Source organism: Desmodus rotundus, chromosome 7 (assembly GCF_022682495.2).
Source record: "Desmodus rotundus isolate HL8 chromosome 7, HLdesRot8A.1, whole genome shotgun sequence".
In the NCBI taxonomy this organism is placed as follows: domain Eukaryota; kingdom Metazoa; phylum Chordata; class Mammalia; order Chiroptera; family Phyllostomidae; genus Desmodus; species Desmodus rotundus.
Genome location: NC_071393.1, coordinates 108,433,738 through 108,459,545, shown reverse-complemented (window position 1 = coordinate 108,459,545; position 25,808 = coordinate 108,433,738). Strand labels below are relative to the sequence as shown.

Below are 25,808 nucleotides of genomic sequence, written 5' to 3'. Positions count from 1 at the left end.
CTGGACTTTTATGTATTTCCTAAAAGTAATTAGAGTTATTTTATTAATTTTAAAAGCACCTTTTGTGAGCTAACCATACAGTTGAGAAAGGGACACAGATGAAGCAGTTACCCAATTTTCACTTCTGCCTACACATACTTCAAATGTTTGGGGGGAAGGTACTATTAGGATGATTGAAACATGCTTGTAGTCAGATAGACCTGAGCTTAAATAATAATTTAAGTACCACTCAGTAATTAGCCATACAACCTAGGGTAAGTTACTGAACCTCTCCCCCCACTTTTCCCACCAAGACATAAATTGGACCACATTTACTAGTGAGCAGGATCTGCATGCATGAAAAATTCAACATATGGGTATGGTTCTTTTTTCTGCTTCATGGTGCCTCCTTACTGGCACTGGGTAAGTTCCTTGAGACCCGCATCATGCACCTCTCTTCACAGAAGAGGAAGCAGCGAGGTCATTGCATTGGTATCTGAGCTACTCTGTGCAGCCAAAGAAAGGGTGAGGAGATTCCAAGATGTGGACTCAGATCTGGTCAAGGTGAAAGACCGTGCAGACAGTTAGGCTGGCCTTCATGCTTGAACCCATTTTTTTTACCAGAGCACTTGCTAGGGTATCGGGCACTTATGCACATAATATTAAAGTGGTGCCATTTGGTCTTATTTTTTTTTTACCACACATCTACCTTGATCATTCCCCTACAAATTATGAAAACTGGAGGGGCAGTGTTGGGAATTCTTTCTTCTTTTCATAACACTATCTTAATAACATTAAAACCCCTACAGTTATTTCTAAATTTCTCTAGCCTTGGTTTTCTTACCAGTATAGCAGAGATAATAATGCTTACTTTACAGAATTATTGTGAGAATGATATAATGATATGCAAAGTACTTGGCACACAATGACCAAGGCATCAATGGTAGAAGTTATCATTATCATCATCATTATCATTTTTATTACTAATAGTGTAGTACAAGCCCACATGGTAATAATATTTGTACATAAAACCATTTTTCTGGCTTCAGGAGTTTTCAATTCTGGGACAGGTCATTTGTTGGAGCAGAAGGGCATATGGCTCGACCACTGAAGAAAGAAGGAATCAGTAAATCTCTAAAGTGCAGCAATGACTATTTTTGACATTGAGAATTTTACATATTTAAGTGAAATATTTGGTCAAATGGTAGAAAGATTTTCAACGGTGTTCAATAATGTTATTAAAAGTGTTTTCCAAAAGGGTAGTGTCAACATACTCTTTCATCAGCAATGTAGAGTGCTCATTTCATTGACTTTCAAAAGACCAAAAAGAGCTAATTTTTAAACAATAAAAAATAAAAAATGGATTATAATAGTCACTTCTATCTATGAGGGCACATTTAAGTGAATGATATTATTAAATATAATACATGTAGATATTATACATATAAATATTATACATACAATACATAGAAATAATTTAGTAAAGCCCTCATTCTATGATTTACCCGTGGTTGGAATGAGAAGCCACAAGTTTTTGTTATTTAATAAGAAACTCTAAGAAGCTCTTATCCTAACACCCGATGTATCGGTATTAGGTAGTGGATCTTTGGGAAGTGGCTGGAGCTGTCTTCAATAGGACTAGTGCTCTTATATTAGTAAAGAGACTCCAGAGTTCTGTTGACCTTTCCATCAGGTGAGGGCTCGGGGAGAAGACAGCTGCAAGTGAGTGATCTCAGGTGAGGAGTGCTGAGGGCGTAGGGCCCCAGTCCAGAAGAGCTGCAGGGGCCCCTGCTGCGAGCTACAGGGGGGGGGGGGCAGTCAGGGGGGAGTCATCCAGTCATCCCAGTGGGCCTAGAGGCAGATCATCAGGCCATAGAGGATTATTTTCAAGCCTTAAGGTTGAATGTTGTTTGCCTTATTAGGTTTTATTCTTACTTGGGACCAACATGTTTTTCTTCTTTCCTATTTCTCACTTTTGGAATGGATGGATCTCTACCCTATTGCTGTCCCACTATAGTTTTTTGAAAATACATAATTTGTTTGATTTCTTGGGTTCACATCCAGAGAGAGAAATTTCCCTCAAAATGAAATGCACCTTGACTCTCAGCCATACCTGATTTAGATGGTATGTAGATGAGACTTTGGACTTATGTTTTAGAGTTGATGCAGGAGCAAGTCAAGACTTTAGGGGCTGTTGGGATGGAATGAATATACTTTGCATGTGAGAAGAACACAGATTTGGAGGCAGATCAACAGCAGAATGTTGTAAACTATAAGAACTGTCTCCAGAACTGTGAAAAATAAACTTCTGTTGTTTAAAAGCCACCCAGTCTATGGTATTTTTGTTACAGCAACCCAAACAGACTAAGACAATAGCCATAGAGGCGCTAATGCTGTCAGAAGGGTCAAGACCGGAACTTAGATTTCCATTAGGGAGACTCACCCAGGAGAGGGCCACATGCCTGAAGGTGATGGAAGTTCTACTGGTCAGCAAGTATATAGTCTACAGTTATGGGGTTGGTTATGCAGTTATGGGTGATGGGAAGAATATTCAAGCAACTGAGAAGAGGGAGCATTTAGAATTGCAGATAGGCCAGATGGGAGGGGGAGGCAGGGGTTAGAACGAGTCACCCCAAGATGTACCTCTGTGGCCTGTGGATTGCTCTGAGCTAAAGTCAACTTGAGCCCAAGGACTCAGGAAAAACTTCGGCACCTCCCTTAACTACCTAGATGAACTTGAATTAGGGGACCTGCCCATAAAAAGAGATGATCAGAGATAACCTCTTTTGACCTATCTATAGAGCAGGGTAAACTCCTATTTACTGAACATCTGCTCTGCTTGTCATTCTGCAAAAACCCTTTGAAGTGCCCAAGGTACCTTACTCCACCCCTAACTAGGAATGTCCTATGTTCCCATTCTCCCTTTTTGTCTCTGATCCTCTAGTGCATGTGGGGTTGCTGACTCTCTCATGTATGCAGGGTTCCCAAACAGATGTATTAAATTTGACTGTTTTCTCTCGCTAATCTGTCTCATGTCTGTTTGACTGTCAGACCAGCCAAAACAACCTTGAGGACAGAGGCATGTGTTTCCACCCCCCTACAACCACACACACAGTGGGGCATCACGGCTGACACTCGTTATAAGGTAAGTCCCAGGCACTCTGCTAGGCACTTTTCCTATGCCACCTCACCAAACAGGACAGAAATAGGGTTTTCCTGGTAACAGGATCCCACTGAACAGGGCAAAGGTAGGACTCAAGGTCTAAGGAGGATCAGCACATTCCAAGAACAGCTGTAAGCAAGAGGGGCTAGATATGTCTGGTCAGTATACAAGGCAGGGACTTAGGATCTGGGATTAAGGCAGGGACCTTGATTCTGAAATAAAAGCACCAGGTGGGAAACTGACATCAGGGGCACAGTGGGGGAGTAGCTATGCAAAATAGGACACAAGGTTGAGGAATCTCGTACAACTGATCATATTGGATTCTCTGAGAACCAAGGGAATTGCAGCTCTTTAAATCCAATGAAATGAGGCCAGAATCCTCCTCAACTCCAAGACCACCAGACCCAAAGCTACCTCCACTGGATGGAACCAGAGAGGTTGCATCTAAGCAACTCTAACTGACTGTCTGCTCATGGTCTTCGTGGCCTCCCTCAGTTAAGTCTCATAGGAAACCAGTTACACAGTCACATATTGAACAACTGGTTATCTAAACAAGGCTCTTTCTGATTGGTCAGTTTAAAGATACTGAGTCTGAGACAATGGATCCCTGACAGGGGCTATTCCTCATCTGTGGCACTGGCCATTTGTCTGAACCCTAAGTGTCATTTCAGCTTCAGGGTCAGGAGTTCTAGATAAGGAATAAATTGCATGTAAGAACCTGGTCTATCAAAGCTTTTATGGATGTTGCTCTCAGCAAATGTGAAGTTTAATAAAATAGCTTTCTAACAAACAGCTGAATCTAGTAGACTAAGTTTCACACATGCTTTTGACACTTGGACAGCACTTTAAATGTTATTTATTTTTTTATTGTTATTCAGTTACAATTGTCTGCATTTTCTCCCTATCCCTCCACCCCACCCCAGCCAGTCCCACCTCCCTCCCCCTTATTTTGTCCTTGTGTCCTTTATAGTAGCTCCTATAAACCCCTCTCCCCACTATCCCCTCCCCACTCCCCTCTGGCTATTGTTACATTGCAGCACAATTTACAATAGCCAAGTACTGAAAGCAACCTAAGTGCCCATCAGCAAATGAGTGGATCAAAAAACTATGGTACATTTACACAATGGAATTCTACGCAGCAGAGAGAAAGAAGGACCTTATACCCTTTGCAACAGCATGGACGGAACTGGAGAGCATTATGCTAAGTGAAATAAGCCAGACGGTGAGGGACAAATACCATATGATCTCACTTTTAACTGGAACATAATAAATAGAAGAAAAAAGGAAACAAAATATAACCAGAGACATTGAAATTAAGAATAGTGTAACTTGACAGCACTTTAGCATAGTGCTCATAAAACCCACAGGAAAAGCAACATTCTGGTGAACAGTAATATAGTAAAGTGTATTCTTTTCTAACTCATTTTATGCCACTCTGATTGATAACCACATAAAATCATAGAAAATAATGACACCTAGTGTCCAAAAATGTTATTCTTCTTAGAATACAAAATTGTGATTGGTGAGGCTATGAACACAGAACCACCTGAGATCAGTTCACACACCTTTGCAGAAAGCAACTAAATAAAAACATAATTTTTCCTTTGTCCAACAACAGAGGGGATTTTCCCACTGTCTTCATTCTCTTGAGGCTGCAATGAAGTCTCAGGTTTCTTTTAGGTAAAAGGTTCATTCACCAACTGGTACCACCTTACAGAGGAAGCAGCAGGGGTGACCCCAGACTCCAATAGAACCACAGTGCCAGTATCAAAACCCAAACAGCCCTGGCCGGGTGGCTCAGTTGGTTGGAGCATCGTCCCATATACCAAACGTAGTGGGTTCAATCCCCAGTCAGAGCATATACGTAGGTTGGGGGCTGGATCCCCAGCTGGGGCGCAAACAGGAGGCAACTGATGGATGATTCTCTCTCTCTCTCTCTCTCTCTCTCAAATCAATAAACATATCCTTAGATTAGGATTAAAAACAAACATCAACTTGGGTGGTGATTTCTTTCAAGCTCTGCTGATATATTCAGTAAATTCTTAGGTATTTGGTAAAATAGAGTCACTAGTAAGTTCTTTTAAACCAAGTTTTGAAAACAGCTCCCTTCATAATATCCTCTTTATTGTCAGGGTTGTGAGCAAGGCCACGTGTAGAGCTTCCTTTGGAACTGGACTCACCTCTGCTATCCTTTTCTTCAGGTTCTCCTTCCCCATGTACGAAGCCTGAAGGGAGATGACATTCTCTTCTTTTTGAATCAAAGTTGTCAAGACATTTTTAAAATTCTGATATTGTTTTAAAAGCTCCAAAACTCTTTCACACTGGTCAAGGCTATAAAGAAGAAAAAAATGTAAAACAACAAACGTCTGAAAATAACAAAACCATTCTTTCCCTTTTTAACTATCTTACAATAAAGACTAATACTGATCTCACCTTTAACGGGAACACAATCAACAGAAGAAAAAAAGCAAACAAAATATAACCAGAGACACTGAAGTTAAGAACAATCTAACAATAGCCAGAGGGGAGCGGGGAAGGGACAGTGGGGAGAAGGGTTTTCCTACTATAAAGGACACATGGACAAAACCAAGGAGAAGGGTGGAAGCAGGGGAGGGAGGTGGGTTTGGCTGGGGTGGGGTAGAGGGATGGGGAGAAAATGCAGACAACTGTAATTGAACAACAATAAAATAATTTAAAAAAATAAAAATAAAATACAGACTAATAACATTATAGAAAGATTTTTCTTCTTGACGTGGTTTATAATAGTTTTACCAATTTAACCTAAGAATGGTGGCTCATGTATTTATCTGGCGAGTGGATAGTCAATGATAACTGGTTTAGTATTTTCACCTGATCAATATTAAAAAGTCACCAGAAGTACACTCTAGAAAGAAACATACAATTCATAACCTTAAGGAATCAGCACCTCAATTCATCCTTAGCCAAAAGACACCTTGGAAAACTGTGTCTCCCTACAATTATTCTTGGAGATTATTTTAAAAATACTTCAGAAAATCATAAGTTGTTTAAGTCTACTTAACTCATGCTAGATTTAACCCTTTTTAAAAAGTATAGTACCGATAATGTGGCAGTTAGGACACCTAGTTTCTAGTTATGGCTGGGTACGAATTAGTCATGTGACCTTAGATAAGCAACTTTTAAGTCTCAGATCCTTAATTACTTCCTCTATAAAATTGAAGGGTAGACTAGATCAAATAACGCAGACAGGCTTTATCTGGCTACTGTACACTCAGGTTCCAGAAGGAAGGGGTACTCAGTGGAGTTCTGTGGTACAGGACCACTGAGAGCAGAGTTAAGGGAAATCACCAGAGAGCTGAGGCACCCCTGGACTAACTGCAGCAATAGCTTTCTATTGATCCGCCACTTGGCCTCAAGTGGAAAGGGAAAGTGCCCCGGGTCAAAGAGGAGGGTCCACTAGGAGTTGCCAAAACACGAGCTGAAAAGGGACAGGGATGGTTAAGACCACCTTGAACTCTCTCTCTTTTTTTTTACATTTTTATTTTATTTTATTTTATTTTATTCAGTTACAGTTGTCTGCATTTTCTCCCCATCCCTCCACTCCACCCCAGCCAGTCCCACCTCCCTCCCCCACCTCTACCCTCCCCCTTGATTTTGTCCTTGCCTTCTTGTCCTCTAATCTCCTACTAGTACTTTCTACTTCTTAGCCCAACTAGAACCCTTGGTGCTACAGGGATAGGATCAGTCCTCTGGACCACTCCTACCTGCAGGCAGTCAGGGGCAGAAGGAAAGGATGGAGTAGATTCAACAGATTCACCACTTGGGACTCACAGGTAATGGCTGTTACACAGTTAAGAAAACCTTTGAGCCATGCCTAGGCTCTGTAGGAAAGATGGTGGCAAATGACAGGCAACATCTGCCATTCAAGTAGGGTGGTGTGGAAGAACAATGCCCCCAAACACCAGCAATGTCCAGTCCTAATAGCTGGATCCTGTGAACATGTTACCTTACATGGCAAAAGGGACTTTGCAGTTGTGATTAAGTTAAGGGTCTTAAAATGGGACATTATCCTGAATTATCCAAGTGGGTGAAATATAATCAGAAGGGTCCTTATAGGAGAGAGACAGGAAGGTGCGAGTCAGAGAAGATAATGTGACAAGAAGCAGAGGTGAGAGTGAGAGAATGAGGGAGAGATTGAGGTTGAGATTAGAAGATGTCAAGATGCTGGCTTTAAAGAGGGAAGAGGCCCTGGCTGGGTAGCTCCGTTGGTTATAACATCATCCCCATATGTCAAGCCTGTGGATTTGATCTACAATCAAGGCACATACAGGAATCAACCAATGGCCCTGGCTGATATTGCTCAGTGGACTGAGTGCCAGCCTGAGAGCCAAAGGGTTGCCAGTTCGATTCCCAGTCGGGGACACACCTGGGTTGCAGGCCAGGACCCCAGTAGGGGGCGTGTAAGAGGCAACCACACATTGATGTTTCTCTCTCTCTCTTTCTCTCTCCCTTCCACTCTGCTAAAAGATAAATAAAATCTTAAAAAAAAAAAAAAGAATCAAACAATGAACACAGGAGTGGGTGGAGAAACAGGCTTATGTTTCTCTCTCTTTCTCTGTCTCTTACTTCCTCTCTTCTCTCTAAAATCAATTTAAAAAAAACAAAAGATGGAAGAAAGGGACACAAGCCAAGGAATGTAGTAGGAGGCCTCCAAAGACAAACAAGGCAAGAACAGGGATTCATTCCTGGAGTGACCAGAAAGAAACAAAGCTTGATTTGGGGATTTCTGACCTCCGGACTGTAATGTCAGTTTGTGATGTTTTTAAACCACTAAATTTGTGGTAATTGGTTACAGCAGAATAGAACACTAATGCAGGGCCAGGGGCGGGGGGTGATTAATACACCATGTGTTTGTTATCCTTCCTAGATAACTCCTTAAATTCATTTAAGCCACAATATGTAGTTCCAGGTCTGCTCAGACATCGACCCACCGAGCTTCCAGTGTGAAACTCCTGTTTGTCCCTCTGTTAGGACCATGGGAATGTGTTTTAAACACACACATTTCAAAAAGTCAATTATGCTACAGACCATTTTTCAGATTTTGGAGGGCTTGGTTTCCTTACCATTCAGCTATGGAAACTTTTGCATTCTCCCACAAGAGTGCTGTATTTTGGCACTGTTGGTTCAGAGCTCTTTCTCTGCCATCTTCGAATTGTGGAAGAGAATTAACCATATCTTGCAAGTGTTTCTTCTCTTCTTTATAGTCATCTAGGTCTTTATCCAGTTTGATTAATAATTTTTTCCTTGAATATGAGAGAGAAAAGATTGACAGCCATCATCAGCCAATTTGATTTGATATAAATATGGGCAATTTGGGAAGCACACCAACTTGAACTTGTCCTCATGAGGTTTATGAAGATGAAAATTACACATTGCTATTACAGAATTTAGAAGGCTCTCTGAATTTCCGGAATACTAATCTGGTGTTTTATTATAATAAATATGCAAAATCAAAAACAGTAACATTTTTCTGTGATGAGCACATTTGTAAAGAGTGTGTATATGCATGTGAGAAGACAGAGTATGGGTGTGTAAATGGGTGGGAAAGAGAGCATGGCGTGTAGAGAAGAACAGAAATACATGGAAGAGCATTACAAGCTCCTGAGGAAGGGTGGGAGCCCAAGGAAGAGGGAAAACTTGTATCTCTATCCCATATGTAAAAAGCTCTCCCATATCAAAAGTGAGTCATTATAGCTGAGGGTGTTAATGTGCTAACTAATCCTGGACAGATTAACTGCATTCACCTAGGTCTAAATTGCTTTTATCAGATATCCACTGTCTCTAATTGCTCTTTTCCAATTTCTCTTGAATCTACCCCATAAGGCTTTTATTTATTCCCTATGGGTCCTCCAAAAATGGCTCACTCATCAAGACCTCCAGTAACTACTGTGGTGCTAAATCCATGTTCCATTCTCAAACTTCACCTTCCTTCACTAGTCAGCAGCCTTTGACCCAGCTGCTTACCTCCTCCGCTGAAAGGCCTTCTCACTTGGCTCCCAGGACTCTCTTGATTTTCCTCCTACTACACTGACCTCCTCAGCATCTTTGGCTTGTTCCTCATCTCCCCCCCAACCCCAGTGTACAACACTGACCTCTTCCCGTCTGTCTAAACGCACTCCTCTGATCATGGCTCTGAACAGTGTTCCAAAATGCTAGTAACTCTCAAATTATACCTCTAACCCAGACCTCTCTCCTGACCCCTGATATCACCTATGTTTAAGAGTTTTATTGATATCCATACATGAAAGCCAAAGAATTATTTTGAACTTATCACTTCTAAAACTGAGCACACCTGATCTTTTATTCATTACCTGATAAACTTTAGGCTTTCTCACCTCAGTTAATGGTAACTCCAATACTTCTGTAACATCCTATGTCCATTGTGTCAACAAATCCTGTAGACTTTCCCTTCAAAATATATACAGAATCTAAACACTTTTCACCATTTCACCACTGGTCCACACCACCATCATCCCTTATCTAAATTACTGAAATAGATCAAACCAGACTTCCTCCGTCTTCCCTTGACTCCTACAGTCTACAGTCAACACATGAGTCACAGAGAACCTGTTACAATAAAAACCCAATCACTTCCCTCCGCTCAGAACCCTCCAGTGACTTCCCAATGCCACTCAAAGTAAAACCCAAAGCAACCACATGGCCCAGAAGTCCCTTCATGAGCTAAGCCCCACCCTATCCATTACTTCTGACTCCCTTCATACCTCCCATTCACTGCTGCCCTTCGCACCTCCTAGCTTCTCCTCAAACAGGCCAGGCCTAGTCTCACACTTGGCCTTTGTACCCACTGCTCCCTCAGCCTGGAAGGCCCTTGCTCCAGGTTGGTAGTCACCTGGCTAGCTCTCATCCCATCTAACTTACTTCAAGGTCACCTTCTCAGCACAACTGTCCCTAATGAATCTCTTTGAATTGCAACCCCTGGTCCTTCTTTGCTTAATTTTTCTCTATAGCTTTTATCATCATCAAACATATTGAATATCTTACTCCTCCCTCTTGGTAATAAGTTCTACAAAGGGCAAGAATTTTTGTCTATTTTGTTAACTGCTATATCCCTAGTACCTAAAACAATGCCTAGCACAAACCACATATCTGCTGTGTTAATAACTAGATTAAGAATGAAAGCAATTTATTATTGATAAGTGTATGGTTTTCATTAATGAACTAATATTTAATTTACATACTTATTCTTTCCAAATCTATAACAAAATCTATTAACGATGAATTAATAATAAATTAGTATTTAGCTCCACTCCTCATTAAGAACTGCGGTACTGTAGAAATGGAAGTCTCATAGAGACTGAAGTCAGCGGGAAATTTCAGAGGAAAGAGCTTGGTCAGCTAAAGAGCCTCAAGAGAGCACTGACGGACTACAGAGGCACATGGAGACAAAGTGGGAGAGATTTACTAAGGGCATGGGAGCTCCACAAAAGGGACTCTTCCTAACACTGTCACTGTCAGGACTGAGAGGCTGAGTCTGACTGGCAGAATGAAAATAGCAGCACTCGTATTGAAGGCTGCCAGCCTCAGTTTATCCCAATTCTGCTCAGCCTCCAGAATTGACACTAACCTCAGCTTACATCAGTCCTATGCCCTACCTCCTCAGTCCCCACCCTAGTCCTGATGGAAGGATGAACCTGAATAACAAAGGAAGAAGTAGGGATGAGGTGTGGCATGTGCCTCTGCTACCACTTATTTCTTTATTATCAAATGTGTAGAGTTTGCCAGGTCTTCCCGCATCGAGAGAACACCATAATAAATACACAGCCCTAAAGGGACTTTGAAGCAACTCACGTACTCTATCCATATCTTAGTTCATGAGAATGAAAACTTTATAGAAAAAGAATTATATAACCATTTATAAAAGCACAATATCAACAAGAAGGAAGTTTGTCTGAAAAGTCTACAAAAAAGAATGCTGAAGGCTGAATAGAGTGGGATGGAATAGAAACAGAAAGACAGGAAGTATTTGTTTCATCTAATGGATATTTGAAAAGACAGAAAAATGTCACCTTGGACGGAAACAATACTTACCGTTGTTTCACAGCTGGAACAGTCGGATCCTTGAGACCAATTTTACTGAGCTGACTGTGCACATCTAGAATGTTTTTCAGGAGCTCATTATTTTTGAGAGCACAAGTTTGTAGTAGTTTGTCTTCTTCAGTGAGTTCCTCCTGCCTGCCACAACCATGTGTCTCAAGTAAGTGTTTGGACAGAGCGTCAAGGAGTTTTTCACAGGATGCCTCTTCACCCCGTTCGGCATCTTTAAAGCTTATATCAAGCATCTTCAAACGTTTATCCAAATGTCTGGCCTTATCTTTCATCAAATAAGTTTCTCCCTCTTTATTTTTTACTGTCAAAGTATTTTCTGGTACCACCTGTGAAGCTGAGGCTGAAAGGTCTGTAACAAGGTCAACAGGGAGTTTGGCTGTTCTCAGAGAAGCCAGAAAGTCTTCCAGAGCCCTGAGGGCATCTTTGCTTGTCTGGATTCTGTGGTTCATTTCTTCAAGTTGTGATCTGTGTTTTACTATAATAGCCTGTGATGCATGTAGATCAAGTGGGTGTAATTCCTTTGATGCAAAGTTGCCCGATTGCTTCAAACTGTTGCATATGTCTATCTGTTTTGCTATAGAATCTTGAATATCCTAAAATAAAGGTATGAAAAGCTGAAATGACTGAGGTAGAAAAAAGTAAGACTGCATGTCAGAAACTAGCCTCAAAGTATGTAACTAGATTTAATCTAAAAAAGTGCTTCTCAGTTTAACCAAGGCTGACAGTTTCAACACCTTCATTACAAATGATCAGGTGGCCCAGCTGTTTCTTCATGTGTTACCCTTCCTGACATTTCAATCCCCAAAAGAAAGCAAGTATATAAATCTATTGCTTCAATGAGAATAATTAGAGATAACTATTAAGACATGTTTATAACCTGAAAAATAAAACAAATATGTTTTACTTATGATGGGATTTGGAATAAGTAATTTATGGAATGTGCCAATATAAGCATATGAGTCTAGCAGGTATTTAAGATTTCAGTCACTGGAGAAGGCATTCATAAGGAACCCTTCATTTTGAATTCAAAGAAAATATCTCATTATTTACTTCACAGTACCTACCTCCAAATTTGAAAGGAATTAAAGAGTTGAGAAATAATAACAAGTCTAAATTACTGAAGATTTTTCTGTCATGTCTTATATTCTAAATACATACTATTGGTGTAAAATTGAAAACGCATAAATATGTATAAATCTCTGAGGAATTGATGATTCTATAACTATACGATGAGAAGTTATATTTACTCTCAGGTTTTGATACAGGCCATCAGCATCCGTGAGATGAAATTCTCGAACAGTCACTTTGTGGAGAAGGAGGTCTGAGCCACAGAGAAGAAGCGACTCCTTCTCCACAGGTAATACAACCTTCAGCGCCATCTCCAACGACTCCATTCTAGGGGAAAAATAAACAAGATGGGAAAACAGAGCAGATACCCTATAAAACACATTAATGCCACTAATTAACCAAGAACAGCAAATAATTATCTAATACAAATACACACAATAAGTATAGATCATCACATTAAAACCCAAACCCAGAGGTCCAAAATGGCAAAGAATTAGTTGTTTCCTATACAAATATTCTTAATAGTTTAACAGATACCACAGTAAATGGAAAACTGTAAAATACAAATTACTGCATGTAATTTAACACTGCTTTGATGACAAAGAGACCTCATTATAAATACTAATTATTTTATTAGTGGAAACATAATAGAGCCAAGAATAGACTCTAATAATAATAAATTGAAATGTGTGACCCTGGATAGTTAACATACAGACTCTGAGCCTCAGTTTTCTCCAATGTAAAACAGGGATACATACCAGGGATACATATCCTATGTATAGGGGTAATTATAGCACTCTCATTTTAGAAATTAGGAAATTAGAAATTAGGAAAGGCCCAGAGAAGTCAAGCAACATGACCAAATTCAAGCCCAAGGGGACATTGGGAAGAGGACGATTTTGGGAACTCAACAGACTTTAAATTCCATGTAAGACTCTGGCCAGTGGTGTGGCTCGGTTAGGTTATTTGACCTCTCTATCAGTTTGTTAGTCAGTAAAAAAGCAGCCTCTCTTGAGGTACTGTGACAAGTAAATAAAGTAAATGTACTAGTACAGTACTAGCCTAGCTTAAAATGGCATTTAAAGTTGAATAAATTCATTGTCAATAGATCTCAGAATTATACCTGGTCTTAAGAGTCATCTGAAACTCTCTTTCTTGGTCCTTCAATCTGTCTCTTGCTTTGATTATAAAAGGCTTCTTTCTGTCATTCTCAAGCTCTTCTAACTGCAATGACATGACCTCAAATTCTTTCCAGCAAGCATCAGTTTCATTTTTTAGGGCCTAGATGAAAATACATAAATTTATGTATCAATTTATGAGGTATAGGCACAATTATTCTGTTCTTACAAAATGAGACAGCCACCAACTGGAGACACAAAGTTTCACATAAAAATATATTAAAAAAACATTATCTTCCAACCACCTACAAGTATCTGCCAGGGAACAATGATACTAACTGTGCTGTCAGAGGACCCTTTTAATGAAGTCAAAGGAGTCAACAATGTGGCTTTCATCCAATTTGAAACTCTCTTCCCCTAAGTTAGGTGCACAAAACACAATTCAGAAAGACACATACAGTTTTAAGAACAGACATTCTATTTCCCCTAGATAATGACTCTTTGTTTCTCCCTAAACTAAAAGAAAATTGGAGTGAACCAAAACTATTTCTAACAAATGAGAAGTGAATAAAATTAATTTATGGTTTATAATTAAATGCCTAAAAATTCTGTACCATTTTTGCACCTTATCTTGGTTCTTCTTCTTTTTTTTTTTTGAAGGAATTTTACTGTGTACCTACCAGTATAATTTATCTTTCACTTTCCCCAAGGATTAGGATAGCTTTTTTAACCAATTCATTATTCAGTCCCTGAAGTAAGGTCTCAAGACAGTTTCTTAATTGCTTTGAAAACATGCTAACTCCATCATTTGAACAACAGAGATTTTAACACAGGAATTTTGCTAATTCATATGGAAAATAGAGAGGAGCCAGTCGGTAGAGTGTGACGCAGGAAATGGCATCATAAAAGAAGGAAACTAAAAAATATGGGAGGGCACCGTAAGAACCACCCATGGCCTTTTCTCTACCTGTTGTGTTTTCTGTGAGGATTCACTCTATTGCACTTCCAAGTACACAAGTGTTGCACAACAATGCACGGATCATCTTCGAAATAAAAAAGAGCTTACAATCGATGTGCCTACCACTAGCTACACTGTTTTTTCTTTAGCTCTTGAATCAAATGCAATGGCTCTCCAGGAAGATTATCCATCACTCAGAGTGAAAATTCCCTCCACTGCATGGCCCTTTCTTATTGCACAATATCAGAGAGACATTGTGACAATTTGGGTAAGATGATAAGCTGAAAAATATTTAGAATCACTGGTTTTTCATGTATTGGTAATCTTAGAGCAACCTAAAGCAAGAAGTGTTGGTTAAAATTGCCTTCAACCACACTGTTCTGACCAATTTATCTGAAGCCCTGATTCCCCTCCTAAGCACAATCCAAAATTTTGCAAGTCACAATGTCTAGAGCATCAAATTAGAACATGAGCAATAAATTAGGACCCTGAACCAAAGTCTTTCCTGGGCTTGATGCTTGAGTGCCAATCACTTCCTAGAATCAGATGACATTAGAAATGCAATCCAACAAAGTTCTTTGGAAACATCTCGCATAAGGGACCTCAACAAAAATGGTGATCTCTCTCCTCATGGTGGTATTATTTTTCCAATAAAAGATGAACTCTAATAATATGTTCAATAATTACCTGTAGATCTTTCAATTTATCCTGCAGACAAGCACTACTCCTTTCCCTATCACTAGGGAAATCAGAAGTAATCCTAAATTTGTTGTTTTGCAGATGTAGTTCAAGCGTTTCTCTGTGTGTATCAAACCTGGGAAAAATTAAATGTGACATTACTTAATTTAAAAAATAAGACAAAAACGTTTTTCAATTACTGTCAATTACGCCTAAGAAAACCCAGGGAATCTCTGTTTAAGTTGCTAGACTACATGCATAAATCACGATCAAAGGGCAGTAAGAACTTATGAAAGTATAACATGTTTGCATTGCTGAAACATTTTTGGTAGACTTTGTAGTTGTTTGAAAGAGTTTACCTCCCCAGTAAACTATTCAGAGTTGTACTGTGATCCTTTTCATACTTCTCCATGTTTTCTTCCTGGTGAGGCTTTATCTCTGATTCCAGGTTCAGATTCTTAATCGATTCTACTGCCTAAACAAAACACAAAATATCAAACACAGTATCTTCAATATACTTAGTTATCTAAACAGATAAACACTTTTTGATACAAAGGCATATTATTGATTCTTTATACCCAGGAGATAATACAATTTATTTGAGGTTTCTCAGCTCAGAGAGAGGTCTTCCCATGGGACAGGGAAGAGTTATTACACTGCGTCTCACCTTCTACTTGGGATGTCAGCACAGTAAAGGAGTTCTCCCAACCCCTAAATGCTCTTGCTGACTGTGGCCACATAGCAATAGTCGAAAGTAGACAGAAGCCTAGCATGCAGGAGCAGACCTCTCAAAACAAATATACCTTGTTCCTTTCCCACACCTTCTGACTGGCCATCTGGGCTGTGATATACAGTTAGTACCCACTTACCTAAGACTCTAAATGAAAATTCAAATCCCGAAGAAAGTAGAAGACATTATAATGAGCAAAAGACTAATAATAAATGAACTATCTCATCTCAATGACACTGAGGCATCTGTACAGATTAAACTTAACCTTTTATACCCTCAATAGTAATGTGCTCCGTTGACAGGTATTCATAATGACTCAAAACAGTCTCCTTTTTAAAAGACTGTCTGTACCCTCAGCAGAAAATTAAGTTATGCTCGCTACAGCTCTGCTTCATTCTAATTCTTTGAAAAGCATCCCTCCTTGCATGATTTAAGTGGGAATTCTCAGCTGATGAAAACCATCAGATAATTAAGACTATCACTTAATCAATGAGAAGTGGATTATTATACACTTGGCCTTTTTCATTGAGTTTACTTCTAAAACACAGTATCCACATTAATCACCTTTTCAGTTGATGGCTGATTATTTGAGTTTGCAGAGGGCACCTCACTGTGGGCACTCCTTCCTCCATTCTCAGATGTGTCCACGGTCCCCCTAGGAAGGAATCAACATTGCATACTGAAATGGAGGGAGAAAAATGAAGCCTGAAAGAGAATGCATAATAATACTCAATTTTATTTGATTTTGCAGGAGGCTTTATCTTGTGTTTTCCCTGACACGTAGCTATTTTGATGAAGCACTAACTTGTTTTTCGACATGCCTCCCACTGTGCGCTGCAGTGTCGTGTGAATCTCAGAAGCACATTTCCGAAGTCTTTCTATTTTTTGTTCATAATCTTTGAGCACTCTCCTCACTTCCTGTTGCCTCTTCTGTGAAGTCAGCTCTTCACACAGCTCCCGCAGGACGTCCATGTGGCGATCAAGCTGGTACAGACCGCCTTCCTGAGAAAAGCAGGCCTAATTGAGGAAACAAAGCAGGAAATGTGTTCCAAATGAGTTTACATAATTAGTCCATGAGGATTAGACACTAACAGATGTGCGTGACTTTAAGAGCAAAATCTGCTGTAAGGCTGTCCACTGTGTGCCTGGTGTGGTAATGGGCGTGGAGAAGCAAAGATGGGGTGATCAGCCCTGAAGGGATGTGCCACAGTCCAGTTCTGGAGTAAGAAAACCAGAATGTGTCACCCCAAAATATGCCTCTTTTTATTAATCCTCACCTGAGGAAATGGTTTTATTGATTTGAGAGAGAAATGAAGGGCAATAGAGAACATTGATGTGAGACAGAAATAGTAATCAGTTGCCTCCTGTTTATACCCAGCTGGGAATTGAGCCCACAACCCAGGTATGTGCACTGACCAGGAATTGAACCTGCAACCTCTGGGGGTAGGGGAGGACACTCAACCAACTGAGCCACCCAGCCAAGGCCAAACTATGCCTCTTTGACCTGAAAATTATTTTGAGCTGAAGGCAGTTAAGAAGCAGTAAGTACAGAAAAAGCTCCCTCTTTTCTGCCTAAATATGGAAAACCAAGTTTTCTTTTACTGCAGATAAACACTTCTCAGCCCAGAGACAGCACCAGAGGAATCTGCAAACAAATCTTGTTAAAATAACATTTATCCTTCCACTTACTTCTTCACCATTTACCACCACCAGCCCAAACCCTGTTGTCTTGCCAATTCTTCACAAATGTATTGTTTCTTTGTCTAAAAGGTATAAAAGATTCCTGCTCTGGTCACTTCTTTAGGTCTTCCATCTCTGAAGGCTCCCGGGTGCATGTGAAAATTCAATAAGGTGTGGATGTTTATCTCTTGTTAATCTTTGTCAGTTTAATTTTCAGACCCAGCTAGGGACTCTAAGAGGGTCAAGGAAAACTTTTTCCTCTCCTACAGTAAACACACAAATAATGAGCACACAGTGTAATAAGTGATAGGACAGAGCCACTAACTTGCCTTAAGGAATAAGAGAAAGCCAGTTCACATGAGGGAACCTGAGCTTCATGTGGAGAGAATGAGGAGTCCTCCAGGTAAAGGGGCAGAGAGGGCACCCTAACAGAAGGAGCAGCGGAGAGAGGAAAAGCTCCAGATGTTCTGAAGGGACAGTAGTCTAGTGTGACTGAGGGCACACGTGGGAAGAGTGTTACAGGCGTGCCCTGGGGCCAGACGGCAAAGGACTGAACGGCCTCCTCAGGAAATGTCCTGGGAGTGACGGTGGGCCAGGGACACAGTACTATCATTCAAAGGGGTCACTGGGCTGATGAGTTTAGAAGATGAGGCCACCTTCATCACGCTGAGAAAATAACCCAGGCTAAGGGAAGTGGCAACACCGATGGCAAGGAAGGAAAAGAAGCAGCTGTTCTGAAGAGTAACAGATGGGACTTGGCAACAGACTCCATTCAGGCTGAGTGGAAAGGAAAGGAAGGAGATGCTGAGACAGCAATGCCTTTCATAAACAGGGTACGTAGGAAGAAGAAACATTTGAGAGAAGGCGCCATTGGCTCATGTTTGGATGTGCTGAATGTGAGGTCTCTGAAGAACACTGTGGTATCTCAGTTAGAAACAGAACCTGGAGTTCAGAGCAAAGGACTCACTGCTGATAAAGATTTAGACGCCATCATAGGAGAGAGGACAGCTAAAACCCCAGTGTACATAAAATTGCCTAGCGCATCACAAAATTAGCCAAAAACAGAAACTCTCAAAACTAAAACATTGAGTTAACACAATAAGAAGGTAACATTTCTGAAGTACATTAAAAAAAAAAACGCACAAAAAAAGAAAAGAAAGAAAAGAAGAGAAAGCAAGAGAGATTGACATTAGGAGAGCCACAGCAGGGAAAAAAATTTAAAAGAAATGAAAACAGAGGTCAGTACTGTCAAATATTGGGTCGGCTAAAAAGTCCATTATGTTTTATTCTGTAAAATAAAAGACACATTTTTCATTTTCACCAATAACCTTATTGATTTGGATATTGTGAGTATGTCAGCTATCTCAGGACATGGGTGCTGCTAAACATCTTCCAATGCATAAGAAAGCCCCACAGCTAGGAAATATTTGGCCAAAATGGCAATAGTACCAGAAATCTTTGCAAACCACTTTTGACACACTCGATTAATCAGTCACAGAACCCTCTCCATACACTGTGCAAATCTTTTTTTGCATGTCAGTTGTTTTTATCTTTCTTGAAATAATGAAACATAATATGCAAACTATGTTGTGCATTTTCTTCCATCTTCAATATTAAAGTGGCTGCATAAAAATTCACCAATTTTGATCAGTTTTTTTTGCTTTAATATACATCTTTAATCAGACTCCACCTTAAAAAACAATAGTGTTTCATGATTAGTTTTTTTTAATGCACACTGATATGACAGCTGTCACAATACAATCTAACACAATTGTTTCAAATAAAGTTAAAGACAACTAAGCGCTACTAGAGCCATCGTATGGGAGAAAAAAACATAATGGACTTTTTGGCCAAACCAATACATAGAAGCAATCATACAGGATGGGGACCAAAAGGAGACATTAGATCTGCCCAGTTAGTTTCTATCCTGATTTGATATCTATCACAAAAGCTGCACTTCTGAGGACACTGTGTCATCACAAAAGTAACTTTGGGTACCTCAGCAACAGGTGACAGGTTGGTAACCACACCCTCAAGGACAGTGGTCACTGAAACATATCAAGGGAAGTCACGAACTATTTACTAAATGCTAAATTTTTCTCACTTCTAAAATGCAAGAATCACAGGCTCTAGTTAGAACTTGAACTGCATAAGGAATAATTCACAGGGGATGAGACAGCTGAAGTCATTTTCAGAGCAGATGCAATCCTAGGCCAAGGTCATACACAACCCCTTCAAGAAAAATCTCAAAATGATGACAAAGTGCAAATGGAAAACAGGTGGTTTACCTCATGTTCTTTGATGAGACCCTTGGTCTTTCCTCTGCGAATTAGTTTCTTTTCTCTATTTATTTGTTTTTCAAGTCTTAAAATATTTTCACTAATTTTTCCTTTTTCAATGTCTATTTTTAGTTGTTGAATATACAAAGACATTTCATGATGAAGAGACTGTAAACAGACAAAGACACATATTAACCATGGGAACAAAATATATTGAAAAGTTTTCCATTAAAAACACAATAAAAATACTTGTAGTAACAAAGGATAGAAATAGAGCTTATGAAATTCTGATTCATCCTTGTGTCTTTGGGGAAAACTTTAAAAAATGTATCAGACTCATAAACACACTTTTTTCTTTCTAACTACTAAAAATGCGTTTTAGTTGGGAAAGGCACTGTTAAGTGAATTAAAGAGACGAGCTACAGACTGAGAAAAAATATGTATAAAACACACATCTGAGCCTATGCAGAAATAACCAAATATTGTAATATATATCCTGCATAGTATTCTGAAACAGATTAGAAAGCACATTAGGGCCCTGGCTGGGTGGCTCAGCTGGTTGGAGCATCGTCCCATACTCCAAAAGGTTGCAGGTTCAATTCCCAGTCAGGGTGCATACAGGAGGCAACCAATTGATGTTTCTCACAATGATGTTTCTCTGTCTTTCTTTCTTTTCTCTCTCTCTCCCTTCTTCTTACTCTAATATCAAAAACATATGCTCAGGTGAAGATCAAAAAATTAAAAAGCACATTAGGAAAAACTGAAATAGTAATAAAGTATAAACCTGGTATCAGTATTAATCCATCAATTGTAATAAAGGTACTATATAAATGTAAGATGTGATTAGTAGGGAATACTGGGCACAGAATATACTGGAGCTCTTTGTACTATCTGTAATAATTCTATAAATATAAAATAGGTCTAAAATGAGGTTTACTTTAACATGTGTTTTAAGAGGAACTTTAACAGTAGATATTCAATGACATTACTTCAATCTCTCCCTCTTCCTATGTTCATACATATCTGCACATATACACACGCAAAAAACTTATTCAATACTAAACACCACTTATTGCACACAATCTCTGTTAATAGGTTCTTTACATACATCTTTGCAACAATCCTGTCAAGTCAGTGGGGTTACTGCCATTTCATCAGTGAAGTTTCTAGCAGTTAAGCGACTTCCCAGGGTCATAGCTGCTGGACCCAAGTGTATATGTCACCAAAGCCTGTACCTACTTTGCCACGGAACTCTGGGTACATGTGTCAATATGTCATCTCAAGCAGGATCCAACCAGGAAACCAGAAAACACTAAATGTTTACCTCAGAGGGAATTACATGCTAAGGACTGATTACACAACAGATGAAAACCAAAGAGGGGACAGTACGGCAACCCAGAGAAAGCTGCTACCCGCAGCTGGGCTGGGAGCTTCAGTGGAGTGAAGGCAGAAGGGTCACCAACCAGAGGCTGGAAATGAGGAACCTGCCACAGGTGGGGACAGCTGCCAGAGACACTGTTCAAGAAAGAGAGGGTCAGAAAGCCTTTGGATTCTCAGGTTTCCCCACTTCTGATCCCCTTCTAATCTCCAGTGTTGTCATTGGCTGAACACAGGAACCAGAGCTACAGCACCTGGGAACTGCAGCCTACAGGGATCAGCCCTGTGTGATGTGAAGTAGACAGGAGGGAAACTGAGAATGACTCTGATGGCAAACAGGTCCATGGTCAGATGTATTAGCATACACCCCAGATATGAACGCATGTTCTTACCTCCCACTGGGCACAAACATCTCTACTCTTTTCTTCCAAAGACAGTTTTTCATCTTCATCTACATTATTTTTCAGTTCATCAACAGCTTTCAAATACTTGGCCAGACTTTTAGTATTAAAAATTGATACTGCTTCCTAAAACAAAAAAAAAAGATGCCAACAAGAACATGAAAGCCTCATTCTACTGCCAAGTCCTCAAAGCTAATTTTGGTAGCTCTTCCACAGGTAGAACTAGGAAAAGGACCCTATGAAGACTATTTAAAGATTTAGGGGAGGCTTTTCTTTGTAAATTGAGGTTGATAGCCCATTTGTATCTCTTGAATTCTTTTGAAAAAAATTGCAAAGTATTCTTATTTAAATATAGTTACACATCTGAGACCCAGATAAATACTTCATATTTATAATATTCAAAATGACTTGTTACCACTTTGATAAATAATTAAAACATTTATTCTGTAGGGTAATGAGCCTCTGGTGAGGTTTCCGCTAAAGTTCCTTTAAGTGTTGAGCAGACAACCAGCCTTCTTAAGCAATATAAATATGAAGAGTATACCAGCATGTATTAGAGATTAGTGTTGCAATGACACAATTTATAGTGGCTTTAGTATGGCAAACATTTAACATTATATAACACATAAGGATTCCTTGCTGCAAAAAGGCAACATCACCTTACCACGGACTTGTAAGCTTTGCCCAGGGCCAACAACTGGCAGGCCCATTCCAGGGAAGAAGTGGCAGCAGATAGGGAAGGGAAACACCTTGTCAGGAATGTAGGAATGGGTCTGCTCCTTACCCCACAAATACCAGCTCCTGTTCAATATTACTGGGCATACTTTATAAGAGCTAGTGAATGACAGAAGAAAAAGTAGCTTGGGGCCTGTGAAAGATGCAGAGAACTATAAGGAGACAAGAAGACAAAAGTAATACTTGGGGAGAAAGCAATTAAGCAGGGTAGGAATTCATCCCTATACTCATTTCCTATTTATAATGGGTGTCCTGCAGAAAAGGCACAATGCTGAGATACAGGGACCTTCTCTAAGGCCTCTGTGAGGATTGCCAGATGTTGCCTGGGTAGATATTCCGACCCTAGATGCTGGTGGGGGATCGATCCTACTACTCGAGAATGTGCCTGGGAGTCTCAAGGCCTCAGGGAACTATGAAACAGGCAGAGACCTTGTGTCTGCTGTGAAAACAGATCCACTTTGCTAAATGCCAGAGAAAAAAAGGAAATATCCATGGTCTCAGATTCCAGAAGGAAGGTGGGCAGAGAGAGGAAAATGGTGTGAGAACTGACACCTCTAACTCTTTTCTCTGGTAAAAAAGGCTTTCAGAGCTTCTACTTTTTCTTTTCCTTCTCTCTTTCCCGAGCAGACCATATCTGGCCACTTAAAATCCAGCATGGTGATTATTTAAAAGAACCAGTGATTCCTAAGATCAGTTCAGTAAGGAAATTGGTCAAATTTTGTGGCTAGCAAAGTACAAATAGCATAAAATGGCTGTGGGAAAAGCAATGCTGAAATATGGCCTGACCGGTATAACTCAGTTGGTTGGAACACTGTACCATAAACCCAAAGGTCATGGGTTCAATTTCCAGTCAGGGCACATGCCTAGGTTGCAGGTTTGGTTCCTGGTCAGGTTGCTTACCAGAGGCAACAGATCAATGTTTCTCTCTCACCTTGATGCTTCTCTCCCTCTCTTCCTCCCTTCCTCTCTCTAAAATCAATAAGCATATCCTCGGATGAGGATAAGAAAGAAATGGCTAATAATAGTTTCCAGTATGGTTATCAATACAGAAAGCCAAAATAGAGTTGAGACCCAGAAAAAAATAGAAAAGGAGGCCATAGTGGGCATAGAGGGAGGTTCCTGTGGGAGCTCCTTTTCCTTTTTTTTTTTTTTTTTAAAGATTTTATTTATTTTATTTTTAGAGAAAGGGGAAGGAAGGGAGAAAGAGAGGGAGAGGAACATCACTGTGTGGTTGCCTCTTATGCGCCCCCTACTGGGCACCTGACCTGTAACCCTACACATGCCCTGACTGGGAATCAAACTGGTGACCCTTTGGTTCACAGGCCAGCATTCAATCCACTGAACCACACTAGCCAGGGTAGGAGCTCCTTTTCCTTAAAAAACTGGGAGTGCCGTGACTGGTGAGGCTCAGTTGGTTGGACATCACCCTGCAAAGCAAAAAGTTGAGGGTTTCATTCCTAGTCAGGATACATGCCTAGGTTGCAGGTTCAGTCCCCCTTCAGGGCACAAACAAGATGCAACTGATCAATGTTTCTCTCCCTCTTCTTCTCCCTCCCTTCCCCTCTCTCTAAAAATAAGCAAATACATAATTTAAAAAAAAAAACTTGGAGAAGTAGCACTAGGAGAAATATTGCTTTATTTCATCTCTAACTCCCACAAAATGCCTTGTTCATTTTAAATGTTCAAGAAGTGTGTTAACTGGCCACGACTGGTGTAGCTCAGTGGGCTGGGTGTTGTCCCACCACCCAAGAGGTCACCAGTTTGATTCTGGTCAGGGCGCATGCCTGGGTTGCTGGCCAGGTCACCAGTTGGGGGCATGTGAGAGGCAACTGATGCATGTTTCTCTCCCTCTCTCCCTCACTTCCCTTCTCTCTAAAAATAAATAAAATCTTCTTTTAAAAAGTGTATCAACTGTTGAATAAATGAAAGAAAGAACATGTATTATTCTAGCTCCAATAGTCCAATGAAGAGATCTTGTTTTGCCTTTAGTTCCCATACCCCCAGGACCTCCCACTATGTTAAGCAATAATGAGTCTCTGATTTGGACACATCGTAAGCTGCCTATCAAGCCATGGAAAGTCAACCTAAAACCGTCTCCATACAAAACATTATTGGGTCTTTACCTATAATCATATGTCCATAAATAACTTGTATCATTTTAATAAGAAGAAAGTTATTTTACAGTTCAAGATTTTTAACTATGGAAAGTGTCTTCATAGGCCTTATTTTCATTGAAAGCCTCAACAACAAATCTATCAGCTAGATAGGGCAAGAATTATTATGCCCATTTTATTGATTAAAAAAGCCAGAGAAATTAAATTCTTGCTCAATGTCATAAGTAAGCTGTGCTCTTTACACTATACCACTGGGTCTATTCGGGTCTACAATAGTATACTGAATTTTAAAAATTCTTCATTGTAATGTTTATTTTTAAGAGTCTCTGAGGAACAATGTATAAAACTGGAAAAATTTGTAAAGGTACAATAACTTTGTGTATAATCACAGTGATGGAAACATCTTGACTTCAAATTAGATAGTTGGCTAATAATAAATATCCTACATTTGAAAGAGTCCCACCTTGTATTTTGACATTAGTTCACTCCGGCTCTCTCTTTGGCCAAGTAACTCCTCAGCTGCTGTAATGTATGATTCAAGTTCCTTCAGAGATTCTTCCACCTTCAGCCTGACATCCAGGTCTGGTGAGACATCAGTTGAGTTCTTCAACACAACAACTAATTTTACCATGTTGATCTGTGAAGACAGAAAACTCTCAATACTGGGCCCAATTTCTTAGAAAATGTATAAGTTAATAAGTATTTTCATTGTATAGCCACTCAGATTTTCCCACTAGACATAGAGTATCTTCTTTATTATAGTGTTATTTTCTAATATGCTTTAAATTATATAGAAATAAAATATAATGCAAAAGTAATATTTCATAAAACATTTCCAAACTACAGGGCCACCCCCCCTTCCTTATCCTCCCACTGACCGCTTGGTTTTAAAGACTAAATTCACTGAACAGGAAATATTAAAAAGAAACCTGGACTTTCTCTTTAGCTTCTTGGAGCTTTGCCTGAAGCCCAGCTGTGAGAACATGTTCAAGGGACTCCTGGCTTGAAATATTGGGCACATCCATTTGTATAGTTTCTTCCATTCTGGACACGAGTTCTTCATACATAGAGCCCTTGGCAATAAGATGCTATTAAAACAAATTAAAGTGCGCTCACAATAAAAATTCTGATTACATGTTAAACATTAACCTTAACAATCTTATCAGAAATCATAAAAGGTTAATTATTAATCAAAAATGAGGCAAATTTATATTCTAAAAAATGTTATTTTAAAATTTAATTTTGAAATTTTATATTTATACAGTCATATTCTGAGCAATATAGTGTTTTACAGATTCTTTACTAAGCACTTCAATAAAATAAAGGCTAGAAGTAATACAACGCCAAGAGAGAGAAAATAAGTTGAGAGAAGAAGAATAATTAAAATTAAGTTGGTCTAAGTCAAATCAATTTCAAGGGAAC

At 39.6% G+C, this 25,808-nt stretch overlaps 1 protein-coding gene across 4 annotated transcripts in view; it reads right to left on the bottom strand.

Annotated features, from left to right (window-relative positions):
• The window catches only part of SYNE2 (spectrin repeat containing nuclear envelope protein 2), a 284,958-nt gene that overhangs the window by 165,992 nt on the left and 93,158 nt on the right, over positions 1–25,808 (bottom strand). For all 4 annotated transcript variants that reach the window (XM_053928255.2, XM_053928253.2, XM_053928254.2 and 1 more), the window contains exons 20-32: positions 25,316–25,474; positions 24,850–25,023; positions 21,529–21,663; positions 19,769–19,927; positions 16,606–16,817; positions 16,365–16,455; positions 15,430–15,545; positions 15,080–15,206; positions 13,440–13,597; positions 12,496–12,643; positions 11,231–11,841; positions 8,245–8,424; positions 5,323–5,473 (exon numbers count right to left, since the gene is read on the bottom strand). In XM_053928255.2, coding sequence (XP_053784230.1) covers positions 5,323–5,473; positions 8,245–8,424; positions 11,231–11,841; positions 12,496–12,643; positions 13,440–13,597; positions 15,080–15,206; positions 15,430–15,545; positions 16,365–16,455; positions 16,606–16,817; positions 19,769–19,927; positions 21,529–21,663; positions 24,850–25,023; positions 25,316–25,474 — 2,421 coding nt within the window. The remainder of the gene's footprint in view (positions 1–5,322; positions 5,474–8,244; positions 8,425–11,230; positions 11,842–12,495; positions 12,644–13,439; positions 13,598–15,079; positions 15,207–15,429; positions 15,546–16,364; positions 16,456–16,605; positions 16,818–19,768; positions 19,928–21,528; positions 21,664–24,849; positions 25,024–25,315; positions 25,475–25,808) is intronic.